Source organism: Giraffa tippelskirchi, chromosome 5 (assembly GCF_054371585.1).
Source record: "Giraffa tippelskirchi isolate mGirTip1 chromosome 5, T2T-mGirTip1v1.2.pri, whole genome shotgun sequence".
Taxonomy (NCBI): domain Eukaryota; kingdom Metazoa; phylum Chordata; class Mammalia; order Artiodactyla; family Giraffidae; genus Giraffa; species Giraffa tippelskirchi.
The window spans coordinates 43,767,444-43,782,763 of record NC_137279.1 but is presented as its reverse complement, the minus strand read 5'-3'; the positions used below and the strand labels follow the sequence as shown (position 1 = coordinate 43,782,763).

Sequence of the window (15,320 nt, the reverse complement as noted above, 5' to 3'; positions counted from 1 at the left end):
TGGCAGTTTTTTAGCCCTAGGTGGACTTAGGTTAGAATTGGAAAACTGTAAAACTCCTTCCAAATGGCAACCCACTCCAGTATTTCTGCCTGGAGAATCTGAAGGACAGAGGAGCCTAGTGGGCCATAGTCCATGGGGTTGCAAAGAGTAAGACCTGACTAAGTGACTAAACAACAACAACAACAAAACTCTTCTCAGCCTGAAAAGTAGAGATTGTTTTTCAACTCTTCTTTTTTTTTAATGTTAGTCCTTCGAAGTATTGCATTCATTATGATTCCATTCTGAAAAACATTGTCTTTGTTTACTTGCCCATAACTTCTAAGAGCATGATCCTCCACTTTGTTCTGAAAGCAAACTCATGCACACAAGATATTTTAGTGTGTTTGACAGTACAAGCACTGGGATAACTGTTATAAAAGGAAAGGGGGCAGGACCCAAAGATAAGAAAATATTTAGACTCATGAAGTTATAAAAGCTTCTATGGGGAATAAACTATGCATATCTACAAATTTGGGTGGCTCAGTGGTGAAGAATCCACCTGCTGGTGTAGGAGATGCAAGAGACACGGGTTTGATCCCTAGGTTGGGAAGATCCCCTGTAGAAGAAAAAGGCACCCCACTCCAGTATTCTTCCCTGGGAAATCCCATGGATGGAGGAGCCTGGCTGGCTGCAGTCCATTGGGTCACAAAAGAGTCAGACATGACTCAGTGATAAACAATTATCTCCTTACAATTATTATGTCTATAAATTTAACAGAATGCAGTCTGTGATAAAGCCAAGCAAAGTCCTGTGGGCATTTGCAGGAGAAGTTACACCCCCAGCTTCCAGGAGGTAATCTCTATTGGAGGGGAAGGGATTGGGAGCAGTGTTTCACACAAGAAGAATAACTAAGTGAGTATAGTGATTTTTGTAAATACTCAGATTAACATTCTTGAAAAACTGTTTTGATGTCTTTTCCCACTCTTTAATAGATAAACTTTAACCAGTTTATGATCATGGTTTACAATTTCTTTCACCTTTAGTTTCTAGAAGACTCCTTCATTGATCTATTGGTCCCTTCTGACCTCTTTGATTTAACATGTCTTCAAAGAACAGAAATCAATTGGTTAATCACAGAATCAGATGATCACTGCATTAGAGCACAGACAAATTCTTAAGAGTAATCTTTCAGTAGGCAAGATATCATTGAGGAAAAAAATCAGTTCATTATATTATTTGCACTTCTGAGTAAAGGTTCTCAGCTCTGTTGCAATTTTCCCCTTGGGGCCCAGAGAGAGCCTTTAGTGTATCAGCCTTTAATAATCAGAGATCCTAGTCTGGGACTAGGATCAGTCCATAGGGAGGAAGATAGGGGGAAGGGTGAAACACACACACACACACAAGAAAGTAGATGGGCAAGAAAATAATTTTGTCCTTTATGTATTGAATTTAACCTTCTTGACTCACTCTATGTAATCAGTATTTTTTTTTAAATTTCCTCAATATTCAGTCTTTCATTCATTATGAAATTTCCTTTACCTTCATATCATTAAGAAGAGTTTTTCATTCCTTTCATTCGTTTATCTGTCAAATACTAACTAAATAATGACATTAAGCAATATTAGGTGTGGTTCCAGCCACGAGAGGCTATATCCTTGTTGGAAGAGATGCTTAATAATTAGCTTACCTACTCACCCAAAACAAATAAAGTATATGATTTCAGGTGCTAATAGGTAATATAAAAAACAAAAACATGGAAAGGATGAGGCCAGGCAGGTAGACAGACTCAGTTCCTGTAGGGCCTTTGGTAAGGAGTTTAGATTTTTTTACTTTATTTGTAATGGAAGATTTTAAGCAATGAATGGTAATTATCACACTAATGATTTAAAAGATTGATTCTGGCTGCTGTGTGACTGCCTATGGATAAGAGTAGAAGCTAGGAGATCATTTAGGAGGAGGCTGCAGGAGTATGGATAAAGAATGATGATGGATGACTATTTCAATGACTAGAATTGAAATATATTTTCGTTATAGAGCCACCAAGGCTTATTGGTAGAATGAAAGAGGAACAAGGGTTTTCATAAAATGAAAAAAAGGGATCAGACATGATTCCTAAGTATGGACCTGAGCAATAAGGTGAATAGAATTGCTTTGTAGAGGAATTTTAGTTGCTTCTTAATATATGTGTATTAGTTCATGTCTTCCATTTTCTAGCACAAGTATGTGTGCCCAGGTAATGAAGTGGTTCGATGATGAAGAGTTCAAGTGTTATTCAGGGAGAAACCTATGGATGATACCCACATTTTTATGCCTTCCAAAATCATATATCCAATCACATATTTGTTATCTCCCCTAGCTCAGTTGACAAAGAATCTGCCTGCAATGCAGGAGACCCCGGTTTGATTCCTGGGTCGGGAAGATCTCCTGGAGAAAGGATAGGCTACCCACTCCAGTATTCTTGGGCTTCTCTTATTGCTCAGCTGGTAAAAAAATCTGCCTACAATGCAGGTGATCTGGGTTCAATCCCTGGATTGGGAAGATCTCCTGGAGAAGGGAAAGGCTACCCACTTCAGTATTCTGGCCTGGAGAATTCCATGGACGGTATAGTTCATGGGGTCACAAAGAGTTGGACATGACTGAGTGACTTTCACTGTCACTTGGACATCTAAGAGCCATCGTAAGAGATATCACTGCTGCCACCCTAATCCAAGTCTTGGACAAACACAACAGCCTCTTAACTGGTCTACCTGGTCTTACAATTTTCTCAGTTCTTCTCTACATAACAGCTTAAGGAATCTCAAAATCATGGCTTGCTTTCCTACTTAAAATCTTCCAATGGCTTTCCATTGCGTCTAGGATAAAATCTGTCTGCCTTGCCTTCTAAGATCCTAGGATCTCTGGCTATTTCATTCTCCCCAGCCTCAGTGGCTACTCCTTTCCAGTCTCATTCTTTGTGCCTTTCTGTCTGCTCCAAGAAAAGTGCCCAGCTCTTTATCTCCTCATTGTTTCTCTACAGTCCTTCACCTACCCCAAATGCTCTTTCTGTAGCCCTTCACATGATGGCTTCCTTCCCATTTTTCAGGTCATATATCTCCTCCTCAGAAAAGCTGTCCCTGACCACACTCTATAAATGGATACCCTCAAGACCCTACAGCATTACTCTGCTTGAATTTCTTTTTGTAGTGCTTAGGCCTCACTGAACTTACTTTTCTTCTCCATCATCTTTCTCCTCCCTAAATGCTTATCACTATATTCCTAGCACCTAAAACAATGTTGTCACATAGCTGGCACCCAATAGGATTTTGCTGACTCCATGAATTCATGTTTTATGCAAAATTTTGATAGGAACGATTGGATTGAAGCCAGGTATGAAGTATGAAGAAATGAGGACATATGTCACATGCATTGGCCAACACAGCATGTGAGAGCAAACCAGAAATGTTAGAACTGTCCTCATACTTTAGGGAAAACACAAAAAGGAAGGCAACACCCAAGTCAGAATTAGCACAAACTGTATAACTCTATGTGTGGTACAAAATGTACTCATCTACACACAATCTAGAACAGTGTCTGGCAAATTATTAGGCCCTCAGTAAATTTTCATGGAGTAAATGAAATAAATGAATACCTATGATCTAAAAGCGTGCACAATGATTAAACCAAAGGCAAACCAAAGTGATTAAACTTTAACTAATGGGGATATTTTGATTCTAAAATAGTTGTTCTGCTAAGGGAGGGGAAAATACAGTTTCACTGAGGCAGCCCCACGTTAAGCAGAACTAGCTTTCGTATAATAACAGTGGAAGCAGAGAAGAGACACCCCCTCCCCTCATCTTGCTAGAAGTGGAGCCATCTCAGCCCATTCATCTCACCTGCTCTGTGCCTCACTCCACCAACTTAAGACCAGCTCCACTGGACCAGCCAGATAGGATGACTGAATTACTCCCACTTACTCAAGTAACTAGTGAACATTCAATGTGATAATTCTGCATTAACTTCATGTTTCTTGACACTTTTATTCTTACTAGACAGTATAAACTGAGTTATTAACCAAAGCAGGGCAAATGTTTTGATTAAAATGACTATTTACATTAATATTTGTTTTAAAACATAATCCATTTGGGGATTAATCAAATTCAATTTGCTTTATTTTCTATTTTGGAAAAGGATGTACAGAAAAAACAAGGGAAAATGGACACCTTTGTATTTAATGGAAATAAAATAGCTCTTTTAGGAAAGAGCAAACTAAACTAATACCACATTTTAAAAAGGTGTTTTTAAATATCAGAAAAGCTTCAAAAGAAAGTGAACAATCCTTACAAGTGATTAATAATATTAAGATAAGTGAAATAGGTGAGGAAGATTAGAGGTATAGTATCTTTATATGACAACAGAGGTGGTCAAAAAGTACAAACTAACAGTTATAATATAAATAAACACCACAGATGTAACATGTAATTAACACCACTGTATGTTGCATATGAAAGTTGTTAAGAGAGTAAATCCTTAGAGTTCCCATTACAAGGAAAAATATGTTTTCTTTTTCTGTTATTTTATATCTCTCTGAAATGAGAAATACTCACTAAACTTATTGTGGGAATCATCTTATAATGTATGTAAGTCAAGTCATTATGCTGTACACTTGAAACTTACAGAATGCTCTATGTCAATAATACCGCAGTAAAACCGATAGAAAAAATATTAATAAAAGCAATTAATCTCTGATAAAAAAGCAAAAAAGAGTAATGATAATATAATACCACTACCAGTAATAATGTATCCAAATAGATTCTTACCAAGCCACCACCAATGACAGCTATATTTTTCCTTTGAATATCAGAAGAATCCATCACTGCTGAAGTGTTTTTCGTAACTGTTGCAGCTCTTGTCACAGAGAAAACTGTCTCCTATACACTGACTTCCCTCCGTCTTTGCCTAAAGCCCTGCATTTGTGAGCTAGCAGCAGCATTTGAGCAGGGCTGTTTTTCCTTGAACTTAGAAGGTAGCATTTAACCCATTAGTTGCCGGAAGGACAATCAGCTCAACTTTAGGAAAAAGGGAATTCGTTGCAGTAACCAAATTTTGAAAAATCCAGCCAAGTGAAGACTGAACACTCTCCTATGTGTAAGACAGAATTTTTAAAGCACAAGTTTCGTGGCTTTTCTTCTTCCTTTTCTATACCATGTATTCTTAGTTTCATTTTCAACCATGTCTAACGCATGAATGAAACTTCCCTGATCTGGTGTCCCACAGCATCATACACTTCTCTTAGGCGTGGTTTCCCAATTGTTCTGTGGATTATTCTCGTTATTAAGACTGGTCAGTAATTTCACCTAAACGGTCCTTGTGGATTTTCTTTAACAGACTCTACCAGGGAAAACATTTTTCATACTCTGAATATTCTCCTGAGCAAGATTTTGAATTATAAAACTGACAATACTTCCTTTTTTGTTACAAATGCTAGAAACATTAGAATCTAATTTGTGTATTAATCCTAGGGGAAATGGTTAATATTATGCTTTTTGTAAATTCATTCATGGCTTCATACTCTCTCTTCAATTCTTTGTCTTCACTCCATTTTAAATGTATATTTTAAATTTCTGTGCATATTTTTGAATTAGAGGGTTTTTTAAAAAACAGAACATGACAGGTAAAATAAAGTAAAAATGTAAATGAAGATGCTTCTTAACTTCCTGGTGAGAGCTGGGAGACTTCAGACTGGTTTTTCTCTGATGAGGAACTAGAACTCAACATCATTCGATAGTGACCTCTTGTGGATAAGTATAATCAGCATTGTTGTTAGGAAATTTTTTTTTCAAGAAATTTTTATTTATTTATTTAGAAAAGTTAATGAGCTTCCCATGTGGCAGTGGTAAAGAAACCGCCTGCAATGCAGGAGACGCAGAAGACAGGGATTTGATTCCTGGGTTGGGAAGATCCCGTAGAGTAGGAAATGGCAACCCACTCCAGTATTGCCTGGAAAATTCCATGAACAGAGGACCCACGCAGGATACAGTCCATGGGGTTGCAAAGTGTGGCAGGATATATTCCATGGGGTCACAAAGAGTGAGACATGACTGAGCACACACACACACACAGTATAGCTAGTACATTTACATGGTATGAAATACAAAAAGTACAAAAGGGTATACAGTGAATAGTCATTTTTCTTCTAATCTTGTCCCTTGGCCACCGATTTCTCCCAAGATAACCACTGTTTTTTTATTCCCTCTTCTTTCCCTCTGCTTTCTCTCTCTGTCTCTCTCTCTCCCCCTCATACCTTCTTCCTTTCTTTTCAGAAATAGCAGCCAATTTTATACACTTTTCCACACTCCAGGTTTTCATTTACAACATAAACTCAAGAATTATTTAATGTCACTATACAAAGAACTGTTTCATTTGTTTTTTAACATTGTGGACTATAACACCAAAAACTAAAGCATGTAAAACTCAAGTATACAGTCCAATAACTTATTGTAAAGCAAGTACTCATGTATTTACCACTCAGGCTATGAAAAAAAAAATGCCAGAGCCGCAAAAGTCTACATGTGTCCATGGCCAAAAGTCTCTTCACAGAGGTAACCTACATTCATACAAGCAACCTTATAATCTTTTAGTTTTGGACTTCCCTGGTGGTTCAGAGGTTAAGAATCTGCCTGCCATGCAGGGGACACGGGTTCAATCCCCAGTCAGGGAAGATTCCACATGCCTCAGGGCAACTAAGCCCATGTACCACAACTACTGAATCTGCACTCTAGAGCCCACTAGCCGCAACTACTGGGGCCACACGCTGCAACTACTGAAGCCTGCATGCCCTAGAGCCTGTGCTCTGCAAGAGGAGAAGCCACCGCAATGAGAAGCATGTATACTGCAACTAGAGAGTAGCCCCTGCACACTGCAACTAGAGAAAAGTCCGTGCACAGCCACAAAGACCCAGTGCAGCCAAAAATAAATAAACTTTAGTTTTGCCTCTTTGCCTCTTTTTAAGCTTTACTGTAATGAATTTATGCTGGGGTTTTTTTCTTTGAAATTTGCTTCTTTTCCTCAGTATTTTATTAATCTGTGTTATTCCACGGTGTTCTAATTCACTTGTTTTCATTTATCCATTCTACTGCTGATGGACATTTGGGTGTTCCCAGTTTTTCAATATTGGGTGGCCAGAAAGCTTGTTAGGGCTTTTCCATAAGACGTTACAGAAAAATCCAAACGAACTTTATGGTCAATCCAATATTTTGAATAATGCTGCTATGATTAAACTTGGATATATTAGTACAATGTAGTGCACATATAAATGAGCATGTATATTAGTACAGAGTAGTGCACACACATATGAACATGTATATTAGTACACTGTAGTACACATACATATGAGCATGTATATTAGCACAGGGTAGTGCACATACAAATGAGCATGTATATTAGTACACTATAGTGCACATACATAAGCATGTATTTTAATACAACATAATGTGCATACCTATGAGCTTGTATATTAGTACAGTGTAGTGTGCATACATATGAGCATGTGTTTTAGTACAACATAGTGTGCATACATATGAGCTTGTAAATTAGTACACTGTAGTGTGCGTACATATGAGCATGTATATTAGAACAGTGTAGTGCATGTACATATGAGCTTGTATATTAGTACAATATAGTGTGCATACATATGAGCAGGTATATTAGTACAGTGTATTGCACATACATATGAGCATGTATATTAATATAGTGTAGTGCACATACATATGAGCATGTATATTAGTACAATGTAGTGCACATACATATGAGCATGTATATTAGTACAATGTAGTGCACATACATATGAGCATGTATAGGAATTATATATTGGTTACGCTTATTTTTAACTTTCTGAAAGAAAGTTATGTTCCAAAGCATTTTACTTTTACTTGACACAGTGTATAGAAATTTCTCTTCTGCTATATCCTCATCAACATGTATATTGTTGGTACATCCAGTACTTGCTGGTGGATGTGTACTCTATCCCACTATCATTTTAATTTGCATTCTTTGATTATAAATAAAGGTGGGCACCTCATTCACATTTGCTTTTCTTCCTCTATATACTGCTCAATTTTCATTTAGGTTGTCTTTTTTTTTTTAACTGACATTGGATATGAGTTTTATTCTTTATATATATTGCAAATAACTTCTTCCACTCTCTGGCTTGCTTTTGCTTTCTTAGTGATGCCTTTAGATGAAAAGATATTCTGAATTTTAGTATATCAAATATACCAACCTTTTCCTTTATAAGTTTGTTTTGATGGTTATTTATTTGGGTTTAGGAACTCATGTTATCTAATTTCAGTTCAGTTCAGTTCAGTCACTCAGTCGTGTCTGACTCTTTGCAATCCCATGAACCGCAGCACGCCAGGCCTCCCTGTCCATCTCCAAATCCCGGAGTCCACCCAAACCCATGTCCATTGTGTTGGTGATACCATCCAGCCATCTCATCCTCTGTCATCCCCTTCTCCTCCTGCCCTCAATCTTTCCCAGCATCAGGGTCTTTTCAAATGAATCAGCTCTTCCTACTAGGTGGCCAAAGTATTATCTAATTTACATATGACTATTTTAAACTGAGTGCTCAAAACTGTATTAAAAAAAAAAACTGCAGGAGGGAAATCAAGAAGGCAGAACAGAAGGATGTGGATCTTACCACCCCCCACAAAAGCATCAAAAATACATCTACATGTGGAACAGTTCTCACAGAATACCTACTGAATGCTGGCAGAAGAGCTCATACAACCAAAATACAAGACAGGTTACAATGTAACCAGGTAGGATGAAAGAAAAAAGCAAAGATTGGTAGGGGACCAGCATCCCTGAAGAGGAGCTGTGAAAGAGGAAAGTTTCCCTTACTTTAGGAGCACCCTTCAGAGGCTGAGATGACAGACAGGATAGATTGGGAGCTTCAGAGGCTCAAAGGAGAGTGTAACAGCCAGATTGTCGCAGGCAGAAAGGAGAAAGACAAGCCCAGACAGTCCTGGCTACCTCCCTGCGCTCCCTAGTCCGAGGTGCAAGTCTGCTGGTGTGCAGGAGCTGGCTGCTGAAATCTGAGCTTCAGCAGACAGACCAGGGGAGAGGACTGGGAATGGTTCCATGGAAACAGCCTGAAGGGGCTGGAGTAAGGTCCAATCAGCAACCAAGGGTGTAGATGGGACGGGACAGGCCCTGGTCCATCAGAGAAGCCCTATCGTTAACACAAGCATAAAAGGAGGGACATGGCCCCACCATAACAGTCTCATTTTCAGCATGCTCACCGCAGGCAAGGCTGCAGTGTGCAAGCAATGGTGGGTTGTCCACAAGCAGAGGTGGGGCTGAAATCTGAGCCTATGCCCAGGGGCTGCATAATTTAGGAAGAAGGACTGAATTCTGAACCATGGCCCAGAAGCTGTGATACAGATTTACACCATCAGTGGCCAATTTGTGAGCTCAGTACCTGATGAACTTCAGAGTGGGTTATTAGTACTCCCACAGCTGGGGTGGGTCCCATGGTAGCAGCTACAGTCTTTGTGGGTGGGCACATGCAGAGGCAGGGCTGGGACTGAAATGATTCCACAGTCCCCATAGCAGATGTAAGTGCACAACTATAGTGGTCCCAATGCCTGACTATAGAGAATCTGTACTGATGAATCTGCACTGGCAACTTTGTGAGCACAGTGCCTAAAGGACACCCAGACCAATCACCTGCATTCCCCTGGTAGAGATGGGTCTGAGGGCAGTGTCAAAAACCAACTATGTACTTTGTGAGCCCACACAATGGGTGACAGATGACACCACAGTGTACACTTCATGGGGGACAGCTCCTGTGAAGGGATACCCAGTGGATCTTCTACTGAAAGAGAAGGTCAGTTTCCCAAGGCAGTAGAAATAAAACACAAAAATTAAGGAAAGTGATCAAACCAAACTTTAGAGCTTTTGCATGGCAAAGGAAATGAAGCGATATGGAATATTAGAAAGTATTTGCAAACAATGTGACCAACAAGGGCTTAATTTCCAAAACATTCAAACAGCTCATAATGGGTTGGCCAAAAAGTTAGCAAATACAAACTACTATATATAAAATAGATAAACAGTAAGGTCCTACTATGTAGCACAGGGAACTATCTGCAATATCCTATAAAAAATAGTAATGGATAATAGTACAAAAAGTAATATACATATGTATAACTGAATCACTTTGCTATACACTAGATACTAACATTACATTGTAAATGATTATACTTCAGAAAAAAAAAGAAATAACTGGAAAAAAAGAAAAGAGACTGCAGTAGTTTGAAGCTTAAGCTAGCAGTACATTAACTTAGGATTTATTTTTGCTTCTGCCTTGTGCCTGTAGGTGATTTCACACTCATTCGTTGTGTAGAACTAGCAAGGTCTGTCTGTTTCTGAAATGGTTGTTCCATTGGTGTCTGCATGTCCCATATGACATTAAACAAGTGATCATCTTTTTGCTCTCTTTCACCCTAGGAATTGAATAACTTATTTCCATAACATGTCATGTGCTTATTTTGAATGTTATTTATCTGAAAGACAAATGCTATGGAAGTCTTCATTGGCAGTTTAGTCAAAGATAAAATAGCCTGAAAATTTACATATAATTGTCTGCTTGATAACTGCAAACTTTTTCTCTTCTACTCAAAAAGTACATCTCATAGGATATTATTACCTGAGTAACATTCTGTCTGCTTCAATTATTTTTAAAAATCATTAAAAAAATTTCAAACCCTGACTCTATATATGACATTGTTGACCCACTTCACAAATGATCTAGTTAAAACAATGTATTAATATGTTACAATTGACTATGAGGATGCTGATAACTGTTATCTTCAGATGTTTCAAGAACATTAATGGAGTGGATCAAACTTACCAGGTCTGAGCCAAAGAAACATACATCAAGCAAGTAGATTATGTAAGAGATGAATGATGAATCATGTGGTTCTATGCAGTCTACAACAACATGCTAGTGGACTGATAGGCAATGATCATTATTACTTGAATTACTTTACTAGCAAGACTCTGGTCTTGTCTCAGTTCACTCTCAGTAGAATAGGTAAAACTATTTTGTATTATTGCCTCCCAGGAATTTCCCCAGTCCCCATATCAGGGAGAATCAGTATTACTGTTTCTCCAATTAGGTGACAATTTTCAAGACTCATCTTGCCTTTCCTTTTCTTTTTTTGACAATACAAATCTAAATGAAATTTGAATTATAAAGTAGCTATATTTTATAAGACCTGAATAATGTGGATTTGATGTTCTTTGGGTTGGAGGAGAATGAAAGAGAAAATTAACTTTTTGTATGAGGTTTGACAGGAGAAAACAGATCTGAGTAGAATAATATAGTCAATAACTTTATAAATTGAAGGATAGCATGAGGTCCCTGAGCATCTGTGAGAGAAAGGGCACCAAAAGCTTGAAAAAAGTTTAACTATTACAAAGCTGCAATTTCGACCATGGCTACCTGTCTTTCTAGTCTCCCTAAAAATAGAGTAGAAAGAGTTGCTTCAGAGGGGCTTCAGGAAAGTTAAAGATGACCACATTCCTTTTCTCTGGAAGATTTTCTTGAGAAAAAAAGAAATTAATAAATTTGTTTTCCTCCTCCTCTGAGCCTGAAGAATGTGAGGCTGTGGGACAAGGAATTTATGGGGTAACTATTGTGTCAGGAGCAGCTGTATTTCACCCTCATTGGGATTTGATTATTTGTTAATCCTTTAATCAGGTCCTTTTCCAACAGAATGACTTCAAGAGGGGCATACTTTACAGTATGCTTTACTTTACAGGAGACAATGAATATTTCCATGTTTCTCTACATACAAGTTTTTAAAAATCTGCATTATTGGGAGTAATAAAAGTTCATAAAAATTAAAATTTAGTAAAGATTAATTAATACAATATTCGCTCTGTTGTTTTCATCATTGCTAAACCATTGAAGTTGAAAGAACACTTTGTTTGATGAACTCTGCTTGCTCAATAATTGTTTATTCATTTCACCAGGTCTTTGGCACTTGAAGCTCTATGTTTTCTTCTATCTTTGCAGGGCTGGCTCTGAGTGTTTAGGTCTGAAAAGAAAAAAGGTGTAGGGAATGAATGTGCTTAGTCACTAAAGTCGTGTCTGACTCTTTGTGACCCAATGGACAGTAGCTGCCAGGCTCCTCTCTCCATGGAATTCTTTAGGCAAGATTACTGGAGTGGATAGCCACTCCAGGGGATCTTCCTGACACAGGGATGGAACCCTTGTCTCCAGCATTGCAAGCAGATTCTTTACCACTGAGCCACTGGGGAAGCCCAGGGGATGAATAGAAACGGAAATAAATATTAAAATAAATTAAGAATGGATCTAATACTCTATAATGTGCCATAAATTTAGGTGTGTGGTTAATTCAACCCTTTCTACTTGAGGTCGCTAAAAAGATTTTTTTTTAAACCAGGAGATAAAGGAAAGATCATCTAAGATGGAGCTCTGAGGCATTTCCTCATCTTCCAGTGAAGAGCTAACAAAGAATAGTTATGAAGGAATAACTAGAGGGAGATTCAATATTGCAAGATCAGGAAAGAGATTTCCAAAGAGAAGGAGAGTCAATGGCATCACTGCTGCGGAAAATATAGGACATTGTTTATCGGATTTGTGTTGCAGCAAAAAAGAAATGAAGTTTTTCCTCTCCTGAAAACAAGTAAAGAGAAGACAACAGGAAAAATGAGCCTGAAAGAGTTGCTCAATATTAGTTTTATAACTTACTAATCTGCAGTGCCGGTAACTAGATTTGTCCTTCACAAAGTTAACCTATCACCCCCCCCCCCCCCCCGCCCGCTACACTGTGTAAATCACTGTGTACATTATATCCTGTACCAGGTGTTTATTCTCCCTGAACTCTCTTGCAGCAAAAAACCCCTTATAGCTGTTTGTATTTCAGAAACAAGGTTGCAGGTCAATAACCCAGAGACAAAGGAACACAGCTGATGCCAGCTGAGACTGTTTTGAAACAATGCAGGAAGAAGGATACAAGACCTTCTTTAGTTTGAGCCTTATCATTTATCTACCCCAGACAATGAGTCCCAGTCTATATAACCTCTGTTAATCCCCCTAGGTGAGTGGGGCAGAATTCTTGAGCTGTTAGTCTCCTGTGTTCTCCCTCTTGTCTGGCAAAAGGAATAAAGCCACACTTTCTATTTCTTTCAAACTCTGTCTGCTTATTTCTATTCAGCATCAATGGACAGGGAGTCAGGATTTTGGCAACATTTGTAATTTGGTGGTCATTGGCGAACCTAACAAGAGCAGTATCAGTGGAGTGATGTGAACTGAAGGTAGACGGTAGTAAATTGAAGGAAAACGAGAGGTGAAGAATGAAGATGGCGAGCAAATATGCCCTAGGAATGGAGAGGTAGTTGGAGCAGAGCGCAAAGTTGAGGCAGTTTCGTTTCACTTTGTTTTTAAACGTGGGAGATAAAACAGAAAATTTACAGTATGCGTTTATGGCAATGGTTCAAGAAAGAGAAATAAACTGTTACCAAATTGCAGTCTCCTCTGCTCACTACACTACAGGCCAATAAATCTGAGAGATCAGGTGTTGAGGCAAGAAATAGGACTTAATTCGGAAAGCCAGCTGACCAAGAAGATTGCAGACTAATGTCTCAAAATAACCATCTTATTGGGGTATGGATGCCAGGTTCTTTTATAGAACAGAGATGGGGGCGAGGAGGGAGGTGAGGTGAGGAGGTAAAGTATAATAGGCCATTAATCTTACAAATATCTCCTGGAATGGCAAGCCTCACGGAGGAGATGAGTTCATTTCTTCCTTCCTGTAGACAGTAATAGGTGGACAGGATCCTGAACAAAGGCATTTTGGTTAAACATTCAGGCAGAGAAGCAAGGGTTCCCCAAGGCCAGCCATTAGGTATGAACAGTGTCTTTTCAGAGATCAAAAGCAAGGTTAAAGTAAAAGAAACAGATTTGACATGAAGTCAGTTCTTCCCTGTAGCAAAACTGATAATGCAAGAAGAAGAGTGTCAGTAGGTTGGCTTTACTGTGCACAGGCAAGCAGACCCAAGTTTGCTTTGGTAAAAGTTTTACAGTTATGTGAGTTCATCTGGGGTGGATACCCAAGACTGCTCACTCACATGACACTGAGAATCCTACTGTTAGCTGGGAGCTCTGCTAAGCTGTTGACTAGAATGCCTGCTTATATAGCACAACTGTTTCAGGGCAGTCAAACTTTTTATTGGTGAATGACTTAGTACAGAGTAGTTGTCTCAAGAGAATCATAGGGAAGTAGCACAGCCTTTTCTGACCTACTTTCAGCAGTCACTTTTCTCAGATTCTGTTGGCTATCAGTGAGTCATAAGACCTGCCTATTAAAGAAGAAGATATCATTTAGACGCACATGTGAAAAAGTCACACTGAGAAAAGCAAATGGGATGGCAGATATTGTTGTTGGAAAATAAATTTGCTATACACATTTTTAAAATTATTTTTAGTCATTCTTCAGTGCCGTGTTCCATTTCCCGAGAAATATTAATAAGGATACAAAATACAAACCCTACAATGTGTCCACAAAATAATAAAGATTGTGGGCTAGTTGGATGATCTTGGGCAACAATTTTCTTTTCTATAAGTATGAATAATAATGGGACCTACTGCATAAGGTTGTTCTGAGTGTTAAAAGAATTTATAACATATAACACCTAGAAAATTTTCTAAATCATAACATGTATCAGTAGGTGATTGCTAAAAGGGATTAAAACAGCCCATTTATAAAACATCTGTCAGTTAACATTAAGTCAAACTTTATCATGGAAACAGAAGATATCCTCAAAATAAAAAAGAATTATCTAAAATAAAATGAGAAACATATATCAGGCAAATAATAATATAAAACTGGCATAGAAATCAATACTTATAAAAAATTTTAAATAACAAGTAACAGAAATAGTGATGTTACCCAATGAAGAGAGATAACCTATAAAGAAATCATTGAAGCATTGTATATAATAGCAGAAAATTATTCATTAAGAAACTGCATAAAAAGCTTTATATTCATTCAATGAAATACTGTTAAAAAGATTATTAAGAAAATGTGATAATATGTGCTAAATACAAGCCATGGAATACTATTAAGTAAAAAGATAATGGCTAGATGTTAAAAATAGAATTCAGGTATAGAACAGTAAAACCATAAGTTTTTAAAAGCTTTGTTTGTATACCAATATGCAAACCAAAAATACACTGCTGCTGCTGCTAAGTCGGGTCAGTCATGTCCGACTCTGTGCAACCCCATAGACGGCAGCCCACCAGGCTCCCCTGTCCCTGGGATTCTCCAGGC

The 15,320-nt window shown here is 38.1% G+C and overlaps 1 protein-coding gene across 2 annotated transcripts in view; it reads right to left on the bottom strand.

Moving 5' to 3' along the window:
- KMO (kynurenine 3-monooxygenase) overlaps positions 1–15,320 on the bottom strand; it is a 73,955-nt gene that overhangs the window by 56,267 nt on the left and 2,368 nt on the right. The window contains exon 1 of one of the 2 annotated variants that reach the window (XM_081492869.1): positions 4,776–5,093. The exons of the other annotated variant lie outside the window; for it this stretch is intronic. Coding sequence (XP_081348995.1) covers positions 4,776–4,829 — 54 coding nt within the window. The 5' untranslated portion in view covers positions 4,830–5,093. Of the gene's footprint in view, positions 1–4,775; positions 5,094–15,320 lie in introns of those variants that run through there. 2 annotated transcript variants of the gene reach the window in all.